The 24,318-nt window shown below is 44.8% G+C and overlaps 1 protein-coding gene across 1 annotated transcript; it reads right to left on the minus strand.

Moving 5' to 3' along the window:
- Nucleotides 1-3,708: 3,708 nt before the first annotated feature.
- LOC118857464 (aldehyde dehydrogenase, dimeric NADP-preferring-like) lies at nt 3,709-23,896 on the minus strand. The gene is made up of 10 exons (XM_036768140.1): nt 23,735-23,896; nt 22,431-22,662; nt 20,797-20,882; nt 17,149-17,357; nt 15,953-16,070; nt 11,783-11,924; nt 9,297-9,463; nt 6,720-6,819; nt 6,054-6,184; nt 3,709-3,723 (listed from the first exon to the last, which is right to left on the minus strand). Exons 1-10 carry the CDS (start codon nt 23,894-23,896, stop codon nt 3,709-3,711), a joined length of 1,362 nt encoding a protein of 453 aa, XP_036624035.1.
- Between the last annotated feature and the right edge of the window lie 422 nt (nt 23,897-24,318).

A 24,318-nucleotide genomic window follows, 5' to 3' on the forward strand; every position in this document is an offset into this window, starting at 1 on the left:
ATCTACAATGTGTATACGGATGGGCAAAAACAAAGTAATTTCAGGGTACTAACAACAGGGATGGATCAGGAAAGCCCTGGTGTGGGAGATGGCCACTGAGCTGTGATTTGATGGGAGCTACCAAAAGACATGGAGGTGAGAAAGGAGGGCATGTCAAGAATAGGGAAGAGCATGTGCAAATGCATGGAGGTAGGAAATAGGATAGCAAGTGCAGGAAAGAGCTTGTAGGAGACTTGGATTGGAACATAGAGGTTGAGAAGGAGATTCAAGTGAAATTAACCTGGAAAAACAGGCTTCATCGGGACATCATGGTTTCCTTTGAGGAGCACTGAACTTGGGCAATGTGCTTGGATTTATGGAACCTGACCTCAAAATTAGACTCTACTACTCACTCCCTGTGACTTGCCTATAGTCACACAGCTGGTAAGTGCAAGAGACAGGATCTGAATCCAGGGTTTTCTGACCCCAAGTCCAATGCTCTATCTGCTATTCCAAGGAGTCTCTCAGAACAAGAAGACAAGTCAGGATCTGAACCCAGATCTTGTAACTCCAAACCCAGGCTACATTCCATTAAACCACATTGGAAAGAGCCAAGCCAGTCCCCTTAGTTTCTAGAAGAAAAGACTGAAGCCCAGATCACCTAGCAAGTATGATCTCTGCCCTCTGTCTGAGGCACATTGCCTCCCTCAAACCACCAACTACTAAGGCATAAGGAGAGGGAGAGAAGCCTGTCTCCTGTCACCTACATGCACACATCCATCCATGCCATCTGCATTTGACGAGAGACTCCTCAGGGAGAGGACAGTGTTGAACTGAAAAGAATGCATAAGGATGGGAATCCAGGCAATGTGACAGGTGAGTGGGGAAGACTTTGGGCAAGGGGCCACTTTCTTGGGACTGCATCCTGGAGATGGCTGCCTACTCTGACATTTGCTGGCTGTCTGACCCTGGACAGGTCACTTCATTTCTCAGACACAGGGCTGGCCCATTCCACTTTTGGAGAGCTCTTGTTTTTCTTCGTCCTTTGATTTCAAAGAGGACCAATGAAATTACGTACCTCTCACAAATACTGCTAAGGTACAACAATCTTCCTGCGTGGCACCACAGAGAATCATAGAATGTAACAGTTGGGGGAGACCTGAGCAATCTTCTAGGCTTAACACTCTCAATTTTACTACAAAGTTTCTCCAACCTGCTTTAATCTCAATGGAGTTTCATAGCCCAAAGGTGGTTGTGAGTTTGGTCAATATAGTTTGAACAATTCCCCTCTACCCTGTAGCCAGATTAAAGAGGGAAGCATCAACTGAGGATTATCAACAGAGAGGAATCCAGTTTGGAAAATGAGGCTCCAAGGAACTAGAAATCTGGAGAGATCTCACTTGGGGAGATAGCAGGTTGGACAATGGTCTGGGAGGTTGGCACAGAAACTACTTCTGTACATCTAACAGTCAGGGGGGTTTCATCCTAAAGATATTCTTTCCCCACAGTTTCAAATATTGGTTCCAGCATATGTTCATAAATTCAATTAGTGTTGACAAATTCAATTATTTGAATTGATTAGTATATCATAGAAACTGTTAGAAAAATCTTTTTTAGAAATCTAAAGAGCTAAAAGAAAAACTAGAAAAATGAAGCCAAAGTGAATTTTTAAAATTACCTTCTACAGCTTCTCTCAGGGACCAGGACTCCTTGCAATGGTTAGCCACAATATCTCACCCCTTCCTATTTAAAGTTTTTTTCTTTCCTCCCATATCAAAACTTGGCTCCAAACCCAGGAAGTTTGATATAGCAAAACTGACTAAATGAAAGGGTAAAGCCCTTCCTCACACCTCACATCTAAATTTTCTATCAAGTCTTTGTTTTAAGAATTATCTTTTGGGTTTTCTTATCTACTTTCTTCTGAAATGTGGTCATGGTCTTTAAAGGGATGGGCAGAGCTAAGGTGCTGAATTTGAAAAGGGAACTCTTGTTTGTTCATGGAGTGGTTCCAATATCTGACAGATTGAGCCTGGTGGGGAGGATTTCCAGTTTTTGAAGGTACAATCTGCCAGAGCAGTAACTTTGCTTTTTTCAAACCAGTTAGATGAAGTCAGGAACATATAAATCATAAGGGCATAAAATTCAAATAACATTCCCTCTCCTCTAAGCATCATAGTCCCCAGGCACCATGAGGTTAACTCATGAGGGTACATTTGTGTTTGGGGAATCTTTCAAGGTTAAGATAGACCCTGTTTTTATGCCTTGAAGATCCTAGATAATAGCCTTCTCCATGACCTAAATATCCCTTCTTCTTTAGAACTTATGTGTTGATTGGATCTCCAATCCCTGACAGAACAGAACAGGTTCACTTTGGGAGTATCTGTCACTAATTCTATGTGACTTTTGCCAAAATCCAAGAGTCCCCCCTAGAAATACCAGAATTGTGGCTATGGCCTTCTCAAAATGGATTCCCTGCAAGCATTCAGGCTCACAAAATATCAGATATAGAATAGGTTCTATTTAGTTTGACAGAAAAAGGCAGAAAGGGCTTATACCCTGACCCCTTGACAATCAGGAAAACACACCTCCTTTTCTGGAGGACATTAGATCTTCTTTTTGTGAGGTTCTATCTTCTCTCTATATTGATACAGTCCATATAACTCATAGTACCAATGAAAAGCTAGGTTTGAGTGGTACGGTAGATGGAGATTGGGGAGGGGGGAGAAGAGGCAGTGGCAGAGAATAAATACTAGGAAATATTATCACAGTCGAATGCAGAAAGGCAGAAATCTTAAATGTAACCTTTGCAGATTATGATGCGATACAAACTACACATAACAATGGGCCATGGAAAGATAATTTAAAAACTAATTGGAAGCTAAATGATCTAATCCTAAAGGAGTGGGTCAAACAATAAATCATAGGAACAGTCATTACCCATAATTATGTTGGCTTCCTTAGCATCCAGAGAGGAACCAGCAAGGCTGCTTTGAAGACATCCAAGAGCCATAGAGCTGAAAGTAATCTCAGAGGCCATCTAACTCTAGCTCTTCATTTTACAAATGAGGAAACTGAGGCCCATGGCAGTGGGGGTAGGGTAAGTGATTTGCCCAAGGTCACATAGATAGTAAGAGTCAAACTTGAATCCAGTTCCTCTGACTCCTCTATTCTATACCATCCTGTCTCCCCAGTGTCTTTATATTCTAGGATGATGGACAGGTCCCAGGTTCTTATAGAGAAGAGGAATTGCTGTCTTTACTGACAAAGGAGAAAATTCATTCATTTGTTCATTCATCAGGTCTTTATTGAATAAATGTTCTGTGCTAGGCACCAATGGGAGGGGGGGGAATACAAAAAAGGGTAAGCTGATTCCTGCTCTCAAAGAGCTTCCAGTCTGCTTAGGAAGATAAAGACACAAGAGCCCAGAATGGCTAAGTAACAGCCCAAAGGAATCTATGCTAAGGCCAAGGGTCAGGTATAGATAGTGGATGCTCCAGAAGTCCCAAGGAGCAAGGTGTCCCAGCTGTAGGCTGGGGTGGTCTGGGAAGGCTTCCCAGAGGAGGTGACACTCAAACTGCTAATTCAGGGAGGTGTAGGATTGCTTGAGGCAGGGAGAAGAGAAGGGTGAGGTCGTGAGCACAGCAGTGGTGAAGATTCAGAGCTAGGAGTGAAATGATGGGCTTCCAGACATCATTTTGCTCCAGTGGGCAAAGGAGCATGGCCACCTCCTCACTTGAGTGAGGCCTGTGAAGAAGGGAGAAGGGGAGAGGTGATTAGAGACAGGATTTGAGTCCCTCCATAGCTCCCTTCTTCTGTCAGGGAAAGTGACAGGCTCATAGGATCAGAGTTGAAAGAAACAGAGGGCAGTCAGTCTAAACCCCCTTCTCTCTGAGCTCCACCCAATTTCTGAACTCCTCTTCCTCCAGACTAGGACTGTCTTTCCTTTGGTCTGGGTGAGATGCCACAGCGGTACCATCCCTGTCAGAGGCAGCTCTTCCATGAGCTCAGGGTGTAATCCCATTCAAGGCTCTTAGCCTGCCCAAGCCTCTGTTCCCTACTCTTTAAAATGAAACAATTAAATTAGATAATCTCTCCAAGTTCCCTGTTCGATGATTTCAGTCCTTCTCTGTGTCTTTCACCAAGAGAAGCATCACTCCCGCATCTTTTTGATCAATGTAACCTAAAGATTCATTGAGTTTGTTAAAGTTATTTTGGTTTTTAAAATAGCCTTTATTTTCTGTTTTATCTATTTTTCCTCTCATTTTCTTTCTTTTTTTTTAGAGGGGGAAGATGGGGCAATTGGGGTTAAGTGACTTGCCCAAGGTCACACAGCTAGAAAGTGTGTCAAGTATCTGAGGCCGGATTTGAACTCAGGTCCTCCTGACTCCAGGGCTGATGCTCTACTCACTGCACCACCGAGCTGCCCATCTAATTTTCAAGAATTCCTATTTTACTTTGTTGTTATTCAGTTATCAGTCATAACTGACTCCATTTTGAGTTTTCTTGGCAAAGATACGGGAGAGGTTTGCTAGTTCCTTCCAGCTCATTTGACAGATGAGGAAACTGAGGCAAACAGGGTTCAGGTACTTGACCAAGATCACACAGCTAGTATCTGAGGCCTGATTTGAACTAGGTCTTCCTGACTCCAGGCTCTATCCACTGTGCCACCTCACTTCCACTTATTTTGGATTTATTTTTTTATTTATTTTTTTAAATTCCAGATTTCACTCCTTAAGGTCCTCTTTGTCTATTTTGTTCATGAAACTTTTTAGAGAAAGAAATTTTCCTCAAAGGAGTGTTTTAGCTGCATCCCAGAAATTATGGTATATAGTCTCATTATTATTATTTTCTTTTTCTAAATAAAAAATTATTGGTGTATTTTGCTTTATATCACCAACATTTCCCAAGGTATCTCTTCTTCTCCCAGAGAATCATCTGTTATAATATGAGAGAGAGAGGGAGAGAGAGAGAGGGGAGGGGTGGAAGGGAGAGAGGGAGAGAGGGAGAGAGAGAGAGGGAGAGAGCGAGAGAGGAGAGAGAGGGAGGGAGAGGTAGAGAGAGAAAGGGAGAGAGACAGAGAGAGAGAGGGAGAGAGGGGGAGAGAGGGAGAGAGAGGGAGGGAGGGAGAGGGAGGGAGAGAGAGGGAGGGAGAGAGAGAGACACAGAGAGACACAGAGAGAGAGAGAGAGAGAGAGAGAGAGAGAGAGAGACAGAGAGAGAGAGGGAGAGAGGGGGAGAGAGGGAGAGAGAGTGAGGGAGGGAGAGAGAGAGAGATAGGGAGGGAGAGGGAGAGAGAGAGAGAGAGAGAGAGAGAGAGAGAGAGAGAGAGAGAGAGAGGGAGGGAGAGAGAGGGAAAGAGGGGGGGTAGAATAAAAAGTCCAACAAAACTAATCAATATACTGAAAAACCTAATTCTGTTTTTTCAAACCTTGTTCTTTCTCACAACATTATTAACTATTACCTGGATTTATTCTTGACATACCCATTATTCAGAATGTCAATATTAAGTCCCTTTCCTTTTGTTCTCTGTATTTTGTTGTTCTATGGTCTGTCAAATAGATGCTTAGTAATTCTGGGTTTGCTTTTTTTTCCTTTGACATTTATTTATCATTTCTCTATGCCCTGGTACATGGTCTATGTACATGTGGTCCTGAGAAAGAGAACTAAAATCTTAGGGGAAAAAGCAGTATTTAATTTTCTTGGCCAAATCTATACTCTTATTTTGTTTTGTTTTGTATTCCTCTCTTCTATTTTTAATAATTTCCTTTTTTAAGTTTACTACTCAGCCCCAGAATGGTGTCCAGACCCCACGCTTCTCATGGCTCTTTGGCGAATGTCTAAAAGATAAGAAATCCCTCTTTCCTCTCCCTGATAGTCAGAAGATCTGAGTTCTAATCTTGGCTAGGCACTATTTCAATGTGACTTTGGACACATCACTTTCTTGGGCCTCTGTTTCCTCCTCTGAAAATGAAGGGTTTGGGCTAGAAAGCCTCTCAAAAACCTTCCACTTCTAAATCCATGGTCCTATCACTAATGAAATCCCTCTCAGTTTTGACATCCAAGGGTTCTCTCACCTTAACAGGAAAAGGTGGGAACCGGAATTTGTCAGAGTCCTCCGTCTTCAGAGGCTTGATCAAGCAGGACCGGCGGTGGGAGAAGATTTCGAAACTCTTCTTACCGTGATAGGCACCCATGCCACTGTCACCTGCAAGGAAGTCAGAAAATCCATGTGTGTTTGCGAGGCAGCTCACAAATGATGGGGAACCTTGCTCTTCCCCTCTGCCCACTGTCTCTACATCACACACATCTCCTTTCCTTTCCCTCCCCCTCTCTTCTCCATCTTCTCCCCTTTCCACCCTTTCTTCTCCACTTCCTCCTATATCTCAGGCTAGGCTCTATTCCTCTTCTGCCCACCCCATTGAGGAGTGTCCAAGTGAATTAACAGCACTAATAACCATACAACAACAAGAGGAACATTGGTAACAATGACATTAACCACAAGAACAACAGTCACACTTCTATAGCTCCCTTTGAGGTCTGTGATGGCATTTATACACGTGACCTCACTGTGGTCTGTTCTTCACCATAACCCAGGGAGGCAGGCGCTATCACCCTAGATGGGAATGTGGCTTCTCATCTATCTTTGTAGAGGGTCTTAAGACCAGGTCACGTGTGCTGCACTCCCTGGGGTCAGGAGGAAGGGCAAGGAATGGGCAGGAGCCAGAGAGGACTGGACTCACCTACACCACCAAAGGGCAGAGTATGGACACCAAAATGGGCTACCACGTCATTGGCAGTCACACCTCCACTGGAAGTCTCTGCAATCATCTTCTTGATGACCTGGAAGACACCACCAAGATTTTATAAAATGGACCCAAGAGCCTTGAAGGCTCCTTCCAGTTCTAGTTCCATGACCTAATTTTGCCAGGAAAGGGGCCATAGCTGTGAGGTCAGAAGAGTGAGAGGCAGTGTGGTCTAATAGGAAGACCACGAGATTTGGAGTCTGAGGATCTGGGTTTAAATCCTGGCTCTGTTCCTCATTAGCTCTGTGACCTTGGACAAGTCACCCTCCCTCTCTGGGCCTCCCTAGGAAGAACCCTTGTAGCTTTGACCTTCCATATCTGATGAGCTCCCAGACAGCACACACTGGCTTGGGATTGCTGGTGACAGACTAACCCAGAGCTCCTGAGGACAAGGGAGAGGCAACTTCCTATCAGAAAGCAGAGGGGCTGGGCAGGCCAGTCTGTCCTTTGCCCAGAGACACATTCTCTCTTCCAGGTGGCAGAGGCTGCCCCTCCAAAGGGAAGGCAGATTCACAAACAGTATAGTATACTGGAAAATATGCTGAATTTGGAGTCAGAAGACCTGAGTTCAAATCTAGGCTCTTCTACTTAGTACCTTGGGCATATCTCTGAGCCTCAGTTTCCCCAAATATAAAATGAAGCATTGGACTAGACAGTGTCTCTGAGCTCCAGACCAGGGATCTTGTGATTCTGTGTGAGGGAAGCTGGTGACCTACCCAGAGGTTTGGATTCCAGTGGGAGTAAGGGATAAGAATGAGAAGTTAGAACTAGGCCTAAGAGCCAGTATAAAATAATGTGGAATACATTAAATTTGGAGTCAGAAAAACCAGATGCAAGTCTCCCATCAGCCAGTAGAAAGGCTCCTAGATTTGGAAGTCAAGGGGCCTGAGTTGGAATCCCAGCTCTCTCAGGCACTGTGCTAAATGCTTTATAGATATTAGCTCATTAAATACAGCAACACTATGAAGGAGGTGCTATTATTATCACCACTTGTAGGCAGAGGTTAAATGACTTGCCCAGGGTCACACAGCTAGTAAGTGTCTGAGGTCTCATTTGACCTCAGGTCTTCCTGACTCCAGACCCCATGCTCCATCCACTGCACCACCCAGCTACCTCTTAATAGACAAGTTTCTTCATCTGTCTGGGCCTCAGTTTCCTCTTTTGTAAAAATGGCACTGCTAGATAACTCCCCAGGTCTCTTCCAACCCTGGAACTAGAATTCTATGACATACCCTAGATATGACTCTGCGTCACTCTAGCCAAGCTCTCTCATCAGTGAAATGAGATTTCCCATCTCTACCTCCCCATCTACCTCTCAGAGTGGTGGAGATAGACATATTGTAGAAGCAGGTATTGCTCTTAAAGGTAAGCATTAGTGCTTAGGTGGGGACCAGGGGCTGGATGTGGAAAGAGGCGATGGAGATAAACAGGGCACTTGGATTTTCCAGCCTTTAGGACAGTCCCCTCCCTGCCTCTGTGATTCACCTCAATGGAGCTGAGAATGGGGACCCATCTCCCAGGCTTTGGGTGGGGCCACCCTGGGAAAAGCTTGGTGTTTTTGTCTCACACGTGGAGGCTTGGGGTGGGGGGAGAGGGCTCGTGCTGCAGGGCAGTGAGAAAACCAGTGAGTGGAGGTGGCACTGGACAGTGGAGATGGCCCTCTGGAGGACAGGCCAAATTCCACTCCCTGCCCCCAGGCCCAGGGCTGTGTCCCTATTATGTTTTTAATAGAAAGAATTCAGGCAAATACCAGGGTGGTTTGGGTTTTTTCTTAGGAGGACTGGGGTGACTGAAGGAGGGACTTGGAGGACAGGGAAGGTTAAACCCAGATCATAATACAGGGTCTCCAAAAGTCTTAGTGCTATTAAAGTTTCAAATTGTATGAGGTCTTTTAGGACACCCAGTATGGCCCAGTCCCAACCTCCAGCTCCCCCATTATCCTGAAAGTCTATTTCAGAAAAAAACAGGCATGAATGAAGAAGGCTGGGCAAGATCCCGAGGAGAATGACACTGACAAAGTACTTTAAACTTGCTGAGGCATTCTCACATCTACTGTGTCACTGTTGTTCCTGCTGAATCCTGTCTGACTCTTCCTGACCCCATTCGGGGTTTTCTTGACAAAGATCCTGGAGGGGGTTGCCATGTTCTTCTCCAGCTCATTTTACAGATGAGGAAACTGAGACAAACAGGATGAAGTGACTTACCCAGGGTCACATAGGTAGTAAGTATCTGAGGCCACATTTGAGTTCAGGAAGATGAGTCTTCCTCACCCCAGGCCTGGTGCTCTATCCACTGCACCACCTAGCTGTCCCTTTACAACACAGCTCTGCCTTCAATGTCCCACAAAGCTGGAATGGCACTCAATGCTCTGGATACCACTTAGGTCCCAGGTGCTCTAGATAGAGCATTTGACTTTGGTTTGAGGGAAGGGAGCCTTGGCAGCCTGTGTGAGTGTATTGTGGGGGAGATGAGCAGCACAGAGAGGTCAGGGGAAGGGTCCCTAGTATTCATTACCTGGTCGTTGTTAGAAAACACATAGAGAGCCAAGGGCTTTGGCCTCTCATTGATGAACTGGATGGCTTCCTCCAGGCTTTTCACACAGACGATGGGGAGAACAGGCCCAAAGATTTCTTCCTGCATCACCTGAGACCTTGGGTCAACATCAGTGAGAATGGTTGGGGCTAGAAAGACCGAGAAACAGAGCAGGCACCCAAGTAAGAAACCTTGGGGTTGGCTCATTCTTCACTCATGCACAGCCCACCCAGACACCCCCAGCCAGCTAGACTTTTGAAGTACCTTCTCAACCAATAACCAATAATACATTGGGAAATGTAGCAGAGTGGATAGAGAATTGGTCTTGGAATCAGGAAGACTCCTTCCTCTGCCACATACTGCTGGCTTGGTGACCCTGGGAAAGTCACTTAACTTCTCAGTGGCTTAGTCACTCAATCAACTAGACAGGTACCTACTATGTGCCAGGCACTGAGCTCAGGACTAGATACAAAGAAAGGGAAAAAAAAACCCAAGCCACACCCCCAGGAGCTCACAATCCAGTGGGGGAGACACAAGCAAATGACTATGTTACATTTGATTATAATCTCCTTGAAGGCAGGGACTCTCTTTTGCCCCCTTTTGTGTGCTTAGTGTGGTGCCTGGCACATAGTAGGTGCTTAATAAATTTTTATTGTATCATATTGATCATCATGGGAATGAGATCTAAACAGGATAAATTGGGGAAAATCTCAGAGGGAAGGTACTGAGAGGAAGGAAAACTAGGAAAGTGTTCTTGCAGATGGTGGAATTTTAGCTGAGACCTGAAGGAATCCCCGGGGGTGGAGAAGAGGAGGAAGAGCATTCCAGGCACAGGAGGCAGCCAGGGAAAATGCCCAGAGGTCAGAAGTGTGGTATGATGAGTAAGGACCACAAGCAGGTGAGTGTCCCTGAATGGAAGAGTACAAGGAAGGAGGAGAGTGTAAGAAGCCCAGGAGGGTAGACTGTCCCAGGCACTCTAAACTGATGCCACAGAGAGGGCTGTGGACAATCCCAGATGCTGTCCCAAACAGCTTTGCCTCCGCCTGTTGGTGGATTCTGAGATCACTGTGATAACAAGGCAGTTGACCAACTGGGAGTTGGGAGACCTTTTTCCATCTCCCTGCCAGCAACAGAGTCAAGCAAGTCAGGGAAGCTCTGGAAACCTAAAGCCTATAAGGCCAACATTAAAAACAGACCAAAAATAAAAGAGATAAGTCCATGGATTTCTTGTGGCCTGAGTTGAGTACCAGAGCTGAGCCACCCTGGCCCCACCCTTCTGCCCACACAAAGAGAAGCAAACCCTGGGGAAAACAAGTCCACCCACTCCCCTCTCTCCAATCCTGAATTAATTAAAGAAATCAAGTGCAAAGGCTAGGCAGCCAACAGCACAGATTAAGGGTCCTACACTGGGGGCCCACAGGCCAATACTAAGGGTGCAGCTGGGGTAGGAGAAGGGGGATGGGGAATGGGAGGGGGCAAAGCAGAAGGATGAAGTACTTTGAGTCAGAAATTTGCTCTGGCTCTGAAATTTGCAGCCTCTGTGACCTTAATGAATACATCTCAGTTTCCACCTCTATGGGAGACAAGGATGTTGGAAATTTCAAGCCCTGAATTCAGAATCATGGATTGTGTATGGTTCCTCCTCTGGAAGATATCCAAGAGGAATGGAAACTGAGCCAGGTGAGAGCCAGCTCTACCATGGGGTGGAGGCTCTGTCCCCTTCCCTGTCCATGCCCTCAGTGTGATCAGCCTCAAGATCCCCAGCCTATTTTTTGTGCCTTCTGTCTCATTCCTGCCATGGTGGTGGGTTGGGGGCAGGAAAGCACTGCTTCTGGAAGAAGCTGGAGGGATCTAAAGATGTGTTTGTATAACCCAGCCTTCCTTTCTTTCCCTCCTATTTCCTACCCTACCCCACCTTGGGCTAACCATTGCCCCTGATGGGAGCCAAGAAGGAAAGAATTCACTATTAAGAATGTCTTTGAGGCAGCTGGGTGACACAGTGGATAGAGTGCTAGCCCTGAAGTCAGGAGGACCTGAGTTCAAATTCAGCCTGAGACACTTACTAGCTGCAAGACCTTGGGCAAGTCACTTAACCCCTGATTGCCTCAAAAAAAAGAAAAAGCAAAGAAAAAAAAAGAATGCTCTCATAAGAACGAACTAACAAGTAGACCTATCTCACCATAGAATGAAAGCTTCTTGAAGGGAGGACTCACTTATGTTTTTGTGCTTGCCACATGTGCATAGAAATGGGGAATGATTTCATTGGTATTGGGAATTCCTCCCAGGGGAGGAAACTCCCTCCACCGGTATAGATTTCTACCTCCTTAGTAATTGTAGTCTTAGAAAGTACTGAGAAAAATGAGAGGTTACAGGTGAGTTGCCCCAGGGCACACAACAGTATTCAAGTCTTCCAAGGGCAGTTCTCCTTGATGCTTGAAGTAAGTTAATAAATGACAGTTGCAACCCACCTATATAGCAAGAGGCCTCATCTCCATTCCCTCCATATGCCACTTTCTGTCCCTCAATTAAACTCATCACCCTTTTGAAGTGGCGGCTATTGACCATTCTTCCATAGTCACGAGAACTTTTGGCATCGTCTCCATAGAATTCCTTTGGGAAAGAGGCATGATGTTAAAAGAGTTTATGATAGAATGCACAGAAAAGCATTTTAAAATATTTCAGATACAAAAACCACTCCCTAAAACTCAAAGTCATAGAGGGGGCCCTGACCTGCATTGATAGAGAGTGTTAACTCACCTGGAATATCCTTCTACCCAGTGAAATCACAGGCCCAGGGCCCATCCCCATTCTTAGGATGTAAGTTCCTTGAAAGTAGGAACTGACTGTCAGAATTTTTCTATTTGTAACCCCAGTGTTTAGCACAGAGCTTAGTAAATGCTTTTTATCTCATTCATTCCTTTTTTCTTTCATGGAATAGTTATGTGGCAATGGACCCAATTTCAGGGAATGTCTGCAGCTGCTAAGCATATTGTGTTGTTGTTGTTGTGTTTGTCCTTCATTTTTGAAGAGGACCATGACATCAGGGAGATGATGACATGACTTGCAGTTGACTTTTATTTTTGTGACTGATTTGGAGGATTCAGAGCTAAAAAGAACCTTATTTATCACCCAGTCTAACCCCCTCATTTTACAGGTAAGGATACTGAGGCATAGAGTTATGACCAAGATCACATAGGTAGCAAGACTCTGAGGCAGAAAAGGCACCATATCTTTGGCTCCAAAACTAATGGCCTTTCCCCTGCGTTCCCTGCCCCTCAGGAAGAGAATCCATTCTTCCATTACTTCTTGTTTATAATTCAATAGCTAAGGCTGATTTCTTGTTTTCCAGCCTTCATTAAATTGTGGGACTTCAAATGGGTTACTTTATCTCTCTGGACTGCCTGCCTATCTGCCTGCCTATCTATTCTTCTATCCATCTATCATTTATCTATCCATCCTATCTGTCTCTATCCAACTACATATCTATTTAATCAACTCTCAATCTATCTATCTTTGTATCTATCCATCTGTCTATTCTTCTAGAAACTATTAATCTATCCTATCCATCCATCCACCTATCCATCTGTTTACCTCTCTATCTGTCCATCTGTCTATTCTTCTAGAAACTATTAATCTATCCTATCCATCCATCCACCTATCCATCTGTTTACCTCTCTATCTGTCCATCTGTCTATTCTTCTAGAAGCTATTAATCTATCCTATCCACCCATCCACTCATCCATCTATCTATCTCTCTATTTATCTATCCTATCTGTCTCTATCCATCTATATATTTATTTAATCATCTATCTACCTGCCTATTTATCCCTTTCTACCCATTCACCTAGCTATCATCTATCTATCTGTCTGTCTGTCTCTCTGTCTATCTACTTATCTCCCTATCAATTCATCAAGTCACTTACCCTCCTTGTCTCAGTTTCCCCTCTTGTAAAATGAAGGTAATAATAATGCCTACTTCCCTGGGTTGTTGTGAGGCTCAAGTGAGATAATATACATAAAATGCTTTGCAAATTTTAAAGCATCATATAAATATGAACTACCATCACTATCTTGGAGGACAAATATTCTGTCTCTTTACTGTCTTCTCTTCAGGATACACATGCCTATGTCCTTCATCTAAGTCTGAGTCAATTCATTATCATGATCTCTGTCCTCTGGACTCATTTCAGTTGAACATCCTTTCTGCAGTGACCCCACCTTATTTGGGACTTGGCACTAAAACCAACATGACAGTTGTGATCTGAGCAAGTGTCAAAGTACAGTGAGATAATCACTCACCTCGTTCTAGACTTTGTTCTCCTAATAATGTCTAATATCACATTAATAATAACAATGCTACATCCCACTACTGATTCACACTAAACTTGCAGCCAGCTAGAAAACCAAGTCTCTTTCAAATGTTAAAGCTCCACCCTATATTTGTTCAGGACCTTCTATATATTCCTATTAAAAATGTATGGGAAAAAAGTCAATGTTGGAGGGGCTGTGGAAAGACAGGCACACTGAGATACTACTGGCAGAGCTGTGAATTGATCTAACCTAAAAATAACAAAGAAAGTAAAATTCACATGCCTTTGATTCAGAGATCGCACTACTGGGCATGGAATGTAAGGAGGTCAGACACCAAGAAAAGGTTCCACAGGTGCCAGTATATTCATAGCAACACTTTTTGTGGCAGCAAAAACATGGAAACAAAGTGGGTGCCCATTGATTAGGGACTGACTAATTGTGTCACCTCTGGATGAAGCCTTTCTTGGGTTCCTCCAGGTGATGGTGTCTTCACCTCCCCCAAGGTTATGGCTTTTACTTTTGTAGCCCCAGCATGTGTCTGATACATAGTTGTTGTGTTTGTCCCTCTTTGAAGAGGACCATGACATCAGGGAGATGGTGATTACAGCTGACTTTGATTTGAGGGAGGGAGGTCTGCACAAGGTCACCAGCCTCACTTTCTCTTCCAGAGCCGTCTGGGTCCAAAGGCCAGATATTCATCAGGATAAGTGGAGATGGCCCAGGATGCAATGGGAGACCCTGACCCTTTTAAGCTAAAGTCTTTTCAGGTTCTCACTTTGAGTGAGGTAATGCCTATTCAGTGAATAGGCTGCTTAAAGAAGTGAGTCAAGGGATGTCTCCCTTAATTAAAAAAAAATCAAACTGAGAGGGAAAGACCCTCAGGGTGGCTGGCCAGAAGAGAAATAGTTACTATTTACATTCACTCTGAACCAGAAGGGCCCCCCAAAAATAGCCATTAAGTAGTGCTTGGGCTTTATCCAGTCTATGAGCTCTAGAGTGAATTGGTTTTAAGGTTTGGTCTTTGAGAAAGAAATCTAGCCAGTAAACCCCAAGTGAACTAGGCAGCTTTCAGCCATCAAAATTTAACTTCCTTTGGAAAGGCGAGGGAAAGAGATAGGGAGAGGGATGATGATGTCTTCCCCTCCCCCATTATATTGTCTTTGTAGCCACAGCACCTAGCACTGTGTCTAATATACTGTAGGTACTTAATAAATACTTGCTGATTGGTTGATTAAAAGAAATTACAACTGTGAAGAATTCAGAGAAACATGCAAAAGCTTATATGAACTGATGCAGAGTGAGGGGTAAGGAGAACCAGGAAATAACACACACAATGATTGGGGCAGCTAGGTGGCATAGTAGATAGAGCACCAGGCCTGCAGTCAGGAAGACCTGAGTTCAAATCTAGCCTCAGACACTTGCTACCTGTGTGACCTTGGGGCAAGTCACTTAACCCTGTTTGCCTCAGTTTCCTCAGGGTTGTTGTAACCTAGGTAAACTTGGCTTTTCTCTTGGAGGAGAGTTGAAAAGATGTACCTCCCTCCTCTGACAGAGAAATCCCCAGTTCATGGGGCAAGAATTCCTGGCTTCTCTCAAAGACCCAGCTCCTGCACCACCTCTTTCAGGATCCCCCCGGTTGCTAATGCCTCCCCCATTGAAGTTACCTCCTATTTGGAGGCAGCTAGTTTGAGAGAGTACTGGACCTGGAGTCAAGAAAACCTGAGTTCAAATCCAACCTCAGACACCTACCAGCTGTATGACCTTGGGCGAGTCACTTAACCCCTGTCTGCCTCAGTTTCCTCAACTGTAAAATAAGGATCATAACAGCACCTGCCTCCCAGGGTTATTGTGTGCATCAAATGATATAAAATTTGTACAGCGTCTGGCACATAATAGGTACTCAATAAATGTTTCCATCGTTTTGCCTGACATCACATGTAAAATGGGTACCATATTGCTGGTCTTCTCAATAGGTGGGGGAAGGGCTAGAAGGAGAGATAGAATTCAGAAATCAAAATATTTAAAAGAATGTTTTCTAAAAAAAAGTTCCCATTCACCTTATATCACGTATGTACTTCTTTCTTTCCATGTTCTACTCTATTAGAATATGACCACCTTGAGGGCAAGAGACGATTCTTTTCCCTTTCTTCTTCTCCCCAGCACTTAGCAAGTGCCTGGCACCAAGAAAGACATGGGTGGGGGCTATAGAGTGCATCCATCCCTTCTGAGAGCACACACCCACTCCCATAGCCATGTTCTCTCTCTACTACCACCACTCCGAGGGTCTGTGAGGCAGGCACAAGTGATTTCACAGTCCTCTGACTCACCTTCAGGGCTTTTTTAATCTTCTCCACTACTTGGCCTTGCAGAGCAGGATCACAGAGGATGTAGTCTGGAGCCACACAAGTCTGGCCACAATTCATGAACTTTCCCCAGGTGATACGTCTGGAAAAAACAAATTCCAAGAAAATCAAGAACATTCCCATCATGAATAACGAGTAGGGACGCTGTGTGTTTTTCATTTGCTGGGAATGCTGGGGGAAGTCACAACTCTGATTTCTCGAGGACACAATCCAGCCCTAGTTATTGAAAAATAATCTTCCATATCCTGCTTGGTTTTCCATTCCTCGGGGGCAGGGGCACTTTGCCCCATCAGCAGTTGTAGGATGCAGGGCATGGCAACCCTCCCTCCCCCAGTTCATGAGGATAGCTGGAACAGGAGCTCCAGTAGCATCTTCTGGATGGGGTAGGATTGGAACCCAAAGCAACAGGCTCATGGGAGAGGAGTCAAGTGGAATGTTCAGTCTGTACCTCCCCCACATCAAGACAATTGGCGAGAAAGAGTAGCATTCAGCAGGCCAGTTATTCCCCCCAACAGAAATGATAAAACTTGACAGTTGGTTTAATGGTATGTTAACACACCCAGAACCTGTGGGGTCTGCTCACTGTTCTCATGTATATGGGCTAGTAAGGTTCATCTGTGCCCTGGCCATGCACCAAAATCAAAAACAAAATGTCCCATGTGGTGCCATGCATGGATGCCACAGGCTCCTAGGACTTAGCTCCAGAAGGGACCTTAGAGGTTGTCTAGCCCAGCTCTGTCATTGCACAAAGGAGGAAACAAGGTTCAGAGCGGGGTGAAGCGACTTGCCCAGGTCACATAGATAATGAGGAGCAATGCCAGGCCTTCTTGCCTCCAAACCCAACAGATTTTCTACTATACAATAGTTGCCTTAAGCTATGACCCTACTCACCACCATTGGATTTTCCAAACCTAAGTACTCCTCCCTGGCCACCCTGCCCATGTGTGTCTCTTCCTACTAGAACATAAGCTCATTGAGCACAAGGATTATCTTCACTTTGGTTATTGTATCCCCAGGACAAAGCACGGTGCTTGACACATAGTATCTACTGCTTTCTCATTCATTCATTCGGTGATACTATGACTCAAAAAGAGCTCCTTGGGCCTCTTCCAAATCCCACACTCTCTAGCAGTCTGGGATTCTCTGATATCCAGTCTCACCTGCAGGCAACATCAAGGTCACAGTCCTTATCAATGTAACAGGGACTCTTTCCTCCCAATTCCAGGGTCACTGGGGTCAGATGCTTGGCCGCAGCTGTCATGATAATCTTGCCCACTCCTGTGCTGCCAGTATAGAGGATGTGGTCAAATTTCTCCTTGAGCAATTCTGTGGTCTCAGGAACACCACCATTAATAACTGGAAACAAGTCCTGCCATGAAAACACATAGAGGAGAACAGTCAGAAAACACTCTTCGTCTGGAAACTCAGGTGGTCCAGTGGGGAAATCTCTAGAGTTGGCATCAGAGGATCCAAATGACCTTGAAGGTCCCTGCCAGCTCCAAATCTGTGCTCCTACGATCCCTTGGCTTGAATAGTATCATGGCTTTCTTTCCCACTTCTCCATCATGCCCCCCAGGAGCCTTATCATCATGCAAGATGGCATCAGCCTTGGTACTGACACTTCATCAACTGTCCTCTGATGAGAAGATAGAGTGATGAAGTCCTCTAAAACCTCTGATTAAGGAGGGTACCCAGGCCAATCATCTTTTCATTTTCCACTCAGTTAGAGTCCTTTGGATTTCTCCACCATGCCCCAGTTCTGGCTACCTTCTTCTCCCCTCCTCCCTCAACCTGCCCACCCTGCCTTTTTAGCTTCATTCAGATGTCGTCCTTCCTCCTTAGATTGTAAGCTCCTTGACGGCATGGGCTGGCTTTCTTTTTCATATTTGTATCTTCTGGACTACGTACAGTACCTGGCACATAATAGGCCTATAATAAATGTTTTTTGACTGACTGACTCCTGGATCCCTTTCACAGGTGCCCTTCGCCATCTGGTGCCCCCTGACTTTGTAGCTTTACCCCCTGCTAATCCCCTTCTTCACCACAGTCAAATGGCATTGTCTTTCTTATCTCTGTATCTTTGCTCACACTGTTCCCTCTCCCTGGAATTCCCCTTCTCCCCAATTCATTCTTTGATCTTATCCATCATAAGGGAAGAATTTAGGAGCAAACAAGAGATAGAAACCACTATGAGATGTGAAATGGGTGATTTTGAGTATGTTAAATTTTTAAAAGTGTGTACAAATAAAACCAATGCAGTTAAGATTAGAAGGCAAGCAGAGAGCTGGGGAATTTTCTTCATAGGAAGTTTCTCTGAGAAAGGCCTCATTTCTCAAATGGATAGAGAACTGAGTCAAATTTATACTACAAATCATTCCCCAATTGATAAATGGTCAAAGAATATGAACAGGCAATTTTCAGAATAAGAAATTAACACTATCTACAGTTATATGAAAAAATTCTCTAAATCACTATTAATTAGAGAAATGCAAATTAAAACAGCTCTGAGGCACCACCTTATACCTAGGTTGGCTAATATGAGAGAAAAGTAAAATGACAAATATTGGAGGGGAAATGGAAAAATTGAGACACTAATACACTGTTGGAAGAGTTGTGAGCTAACTCAACCATTCTGGAGAGCAAGTTGGAACTATGCTCAGAGGGGGTACCCTTCATGTACAACATACCCTTCAACCTAGCAATACCATCGCTAGGTCTGTATCCCAAAGAAATTTTTTCAAAAAGAGAAAAGAACCTATTTGTACAAGGGTATTTATAGCAGTTCTTTTTGTGGTGGCAAAGAATTGGAAACTGAGGGGATGTCCATTAATTGGGGAATGGTCAAACAAGTTGTGGTGTATGAATGTAATGTGGAATACTATTGTGCTATAAGAAACGATGAGCAGGATGGTTTCAGGAATACCTGGAAAAACATATATGAACTGATGCAAAGTGAAGCGAGCAGAACCAGGAGAACATCATGCACAGTTACAGCAACATTATAAGGATCCTCACCTGTGAATGACTTAGCTATTCTCAGCAACACAATGATCCAAGATAATTCCAAAGGACTCGTGATGAAAAATGCTATCTGCCTCCAGAGAAAGACCTGATGGAGTCTGAATGCAAATTGAAGCAGACTATTTTTCACTTTCTCTCTCTCTCTCTCTCTCTCTCTCTCTCTCTCTCTCTCTCTCTCTCATTCTCTCCCTCTGTGTGTGTGTGTGTGTGTGTGTGTGTGTGTGTGGTTTGGTTGGTTGAGGTTTTTTTTTCCTATGTTCTCTTGCAGTACTACTAATATGGAAATATGTTTTGCATGACAATACATGTATAACCTATATCAAATTGCTTACTGCCTCAGGGAGGGGTGAGGAGAGGGAGGAAAGAATTTAGAACTCAAAAAAATAATGCTAAAAATTGTTTTTACACATACTTGGGGAAAATTTTATATTATTCAAAATAAAAAAATAAATTCCTACCCATCCTACCCCTTTAGAGCCCACCTCAGATGCCCCCTCCTCCAAGGAGTCCTCCCTGATTCCCTTGCTCAGACTCCATGCAGCTGACACTCCTTTTGTAATCCTGCCTCCTCCAAGGAGCCTGCCGTGATTGCCCTCAGCTATTAGTATGTCCTCCCTGAAATTACCTTGTTTCTACTTTATGTGTATTTTTTTATGTAATTGTCTCTGCCCATAAACTGTAAGCACTTTGAGATTAGAGACTTTCATTTTTATCTTTGTGTACCTCAAAAAAAGGGGAATAAAGCTATTATTAAGTGCCTACTGGGTGCCAGGCACTGTGCCAAGTGCTGTGCAAATATCTTCTCATTTGATTTTCACAACAGCCTCAGGTGCTTTTATTATCCTGATTTTACGGTTAGGGAGACTGAGACCAACAAAAGTTAAATGTCATGCCTCAAGGTCACATAGCTAGTAAGTGTCTGAGGCCAGATCCTAACCCGATCTTCCTGACTCTATACTCAGCTCTCTGCCCACCACATCACCCGCTGCCTATGTACTTAGTGCCTGGAAGATAATACGAGATGAATAAATGTTACTTTGCTGGTTGATACTGTATATTATAGTTATCTGGGTGCACGTTTTATCTCCCCATTGATCTGAATTTAAAAATTCCTCTTTCTTGTAGCACCTAGAACATTTTGTTGTAAAACCTAGCACTTTGTTGAAACTAAAGGAGTAAAATTGAATGGTTGTGGGCCATTGGACAGAAGTATTGGAGTGGGGGGGGGGGATCACTGGTTCTGAGACCCAGAGCCCCCATTGTTATTTCTTCTAGTTGGGGAGTGTAGCAGAATGAAGGAGAACGGTGAGCCCAGAGTCCCCTTCCTTCCCCCCAGACCTCTCCTTTACTAATAGGAAGAGCAAGTATGGAAGGCTGGGGCTTGGTGTGGAGGAAAGGACACTGAACTGGGCATCAGGGGCAGCCAGCTAGCTGTGTGACGTCAGACAAGTCACTTTCTCTCTCTGGGCCTCAGTTTCCCACTCTCTAAAATGCCTGGAGTATAGGGTTATGACTGGAACTGAAGGCCAGACAAGTTACCTGAGCTCAGAGATAACAAGGAACAGGTGAGGGATATGCCAATTCAACTACTGATTTGAGATAAGATAAACTGACTTTAGATAAGAAAGAGTCCCTCCCCTCCAGCTCCTACCAACTATGAGGGGCATAGGAGACAACTGGGATCCCTCAGCTCTGCAGGAATTACTTGCCCCCACCTTCAATTCTGCCCAGGGGACTCCAAGGGCCCAGTCTTTCCCTCAAAGAGAAGGTTTGGGGCTGAGACTCACCTTGTCCAGGTATTGAGGGAGCAGTGTGGCCAAGAGGATGGCTGTTTTCTCACTCACCTCAGAAGGCTTGAGGACCACAGCATTGCCTATAGGATACAAGAAAACATATCTTCACCCAGAATGTCACCCCAGATTCCTGCACCCCATGAATACAAGGGCCATAGTATTCCCTTAGCCCCTCCACATCAAGCTGTAAGCAGCACAGGGCAAATCCAGGTTTTAGCACCTCTGAGAGAGAGAGGTCCAGGTTTCCTTCCCAGAGTGACCACCATTCCACTCCCCAGTCTCCTGACTTGAGCCTCCAGGCTCAGACATCAGAGACCACACCAAACCACACAGACATGTGCATACACATCAGCATGTGTGCACCCATGCACATGTGCATAGACACCCGCAGGCCTGTGCCACACCTATCTAATACTGTGCTTTGGTTTGCTTGGACCCAGATCTTGTCTTCCAGCCCCGACCATACCTCCTATCCTCACCACGGTCTCCCAACTCAGACCATGAGCCCCAATCTTTTCCCTACATCTCATTTCTTTGGAAAGACAAAGAGATAGTTAAAATAATTTATATAGTGCCTACTAAGTGCAAGGCACTCTGCTAAGCCCTTTACAATTATGATTTCATTTGATAGTCATGACATCTCTGAGAGGTACAAATTATTATATCCATGTTATAGATGTGGAAGCTGAGGCAAACAGGGGCTGTGACTTGCCCAGGGTCACCCAGCCAGTAAGTGTGGTCAGATTTGAACTCAACTCTTCCTGACTCCAGGCCCATCATTCTAACCACTGAACCACCTAGAAAGTTGGACATGAAAGAAGGGACCACAATCTAATTGAGAGAAGACAGAGACTGAGTGATTACTGAGAGCTAACAGGAGGATGCAATGTGGGGTGCAAAGAATGCTGGCCCTTTGGTCAGAGGTTTAAATCCTGACTCTCCTTCTTACTGCCTGTAAAATGGGAGACTTAGAAAGATTGGAGAGGTGCAGACCATCTTCCTTGTACAGCCAAGCAAACAGACCCAGAGGGCTTAAAGCACTTGTCCAAGGCCTCCTTGCAAACCAGATTTGGAGTCAGATCCTAGGATCAGACTCTGACTTTAGACTAACCACTGTCTTATCTGGAATTCAGTCTCCTTATCTTCAAATTAAGGGGGTGGGCAGGCAAGATGACCTCTGAGGTGCTTTCCAACTTTAAATCTCTGCTCTTATGAAACTGCTGGGCAAGTGACCAGTGACTCAGCCAGTAACCAAGCAGGATGGTCTCCTAAAACGTTTGGTATGCTAGATGAGACTACAGATGAATTCTAACTCAAGAATTGAGTCTCACACCCAGTTTGATCATGAATCTTATGGCAGTCTGATTGAACTGACCAATCCTCTTAGTGATGGGGTCCAGTGGACTATCCTGAAGCTATTTCTAGGAAACACTAAGATCTACAAGGAGCCCTCCTTCCTCCCAGCACAAAACATAGGATTTGGAGTCAGAGGACTTGGATTCAAATTACTCAATCTCTCTGGGCCTCAGTTTCCTTATTTGTAAAATTAGTTAGATGGGCTCTGAGGTCCCTTCCAGCTGTAAATCTAGAAGGCTATCTATCTTCCAGAAGAAAGAAGTTTTCCCCACCTGCAGCAATGGCGCCTACCAATGGCTGCACTGTCAGAATGAAGGGGTAATTCCAGGCCCCAATGATCAGAACCACACCCAGGGGTTCTGAGTGGATGTAGGGCTGTTCATCCTTTGTATTTTCATTCTTCTCCACAGGCTCATCCAGGATCCAGTGGGGAAGGTTGGCGAGTGCATACTTGACCTCTTCCAAGGCATAAATGCACTCTTCATAGAGTGCAGACCACTTGCTCTGTAAAGACAATGGCATTCAGGATGAGATCAGAGTCTCTGGACCTCAGACCCCATCTACCCCAACTTTCTCATTTTATACAGTGGTAGAATGGAGACCAAGGGAGGTAAAGGGATTTGCCCATTACCAGTGGCAAGATTCAAACCGAAATCCTCTGATTGTAGAGTCTGACCTTTTTACCAAAAGGTACCAGATACCACCCCCCAAATTAGGGGCAGAGACCAGCCAAAAAGCACTGGGAGGATTGCCTGTCTGCTGAGAAGCCTTCTGAATGCCAGCTCTTTGCTATTTGGGTCACGGCTCCTACTCACAAAGTTCCAGGAAGAGACATCGACTGTGTATAGCAGGTCATAAAGGGGCCCACGAAGGTAGTGGGCTATCACTGCATAATAGGAAAGCTTGATTATGGCTGCTTGGACAAGTCACTTCCTTTCATCTCCTCAAAACTGAGGGGGTCAGACTAGGGCAAGTCTGAGATCTCTTCCAGCTCTACTCTTGGCTTGGCTTGGTTTGTTGGATGGAGGCTGGAAAACCACCCATGACCCCATAAGGCCGTTGTTGCTGAGTGCCCTTCTCGCTCTGGCTACTGTGAATCTCTGCATGGATTTCAATACCCTCTCGTCTACAAGGGGCAATCATATCTTTCTCTCAAACCTTCCACTCTGATCAGGTCAAACCCCAATCTAGGCTCACTCTTACTTATACATCTTTACTCTACTTCCTATCTGTGTGGAATCCCCTTCCCTCTCCTCTCCTGCCCCATTTTTTGAGTCCTACCCCCCCATCTCAAAGTCATCCCAAATTACTTCCCTCCACATTCTCCCCTCCATTCTAAATTTCCCCTGAAAGTCTATGCCCCTATTATCTGGCACTTTATACCATGGCCTTCTATTTTACAGGGTCACAGGATTTTGAGCTGGAAAGGGCCACTCTGTGAGTGTAAATCTTCTTTCCCCAGTTCAACCCTAAGCTCTTTGAGGGCAGATGTGGTTTGCCCCTATTCCTCTGGCGCATCCCATAGTGCCTAGCATGGGCTCTTGGTCAAGGTGGGGCTCATGGACCGAATCAGTACCTTATGGAGATCAGCATACAGGGCTGCAGTAATTTCCTCTTCTCTCTCCTTCATCATCCTTTGGAGGTTTTCCAGCTGCTGGATCCGGAATTTCAAAGGCTGAGTTTTGCCAGAGTTGAAGGCAGTCCTGGCCCGTTTCACAGTCTCACTGATCTTACTCATGGTGTCTAAGAAACAGGACGATAAGAGACAGAGATGGTTTTTTAGAACTGAAAATGAAAACTACCATTTTTTCCAATCAGTTCTACCCTACGAACACTTCTCAGAGGGATATTATGCACCAGATCCTGTACTAAGTATATCAGGGATGTGAAGACAAAAAACAAAACCAGTACCTGACCTCAAGAGGCTTACATTCTACTGAGGGTCTACAATGTATACACAGATGGGTAAAAACAAAGTAATTGCAGGGCAGAGAGTGGGGAGCACTGACAACTGAGAGCCACCAAGAAAGGTTTGGTATGGGAGGTAGCCACTGAGCTATGATATGATGGGAGCTACCAAAAGACATGGAGGTGAGGAAGGAGAGCATGCCAAGAGTAGGGAACAGCCTATGCAAATACATGGAGGTCGGAAATATAGCA

Source organism: Trichosurus vulpecula, chromosome 7, assembly GCF_011100635.1.
Source record: "Trichosurus vulpecula isolate mTriVul1 chromosome 7, mTriVul1.pri, whole genome shotgun sequence".
Lineage (NCBI taxonomy): Eukaryota > Metazoa > Chordata > Mammalia > Diprotodontia > Phalangeridae > Trichosurus > Trichosurus vulpecula.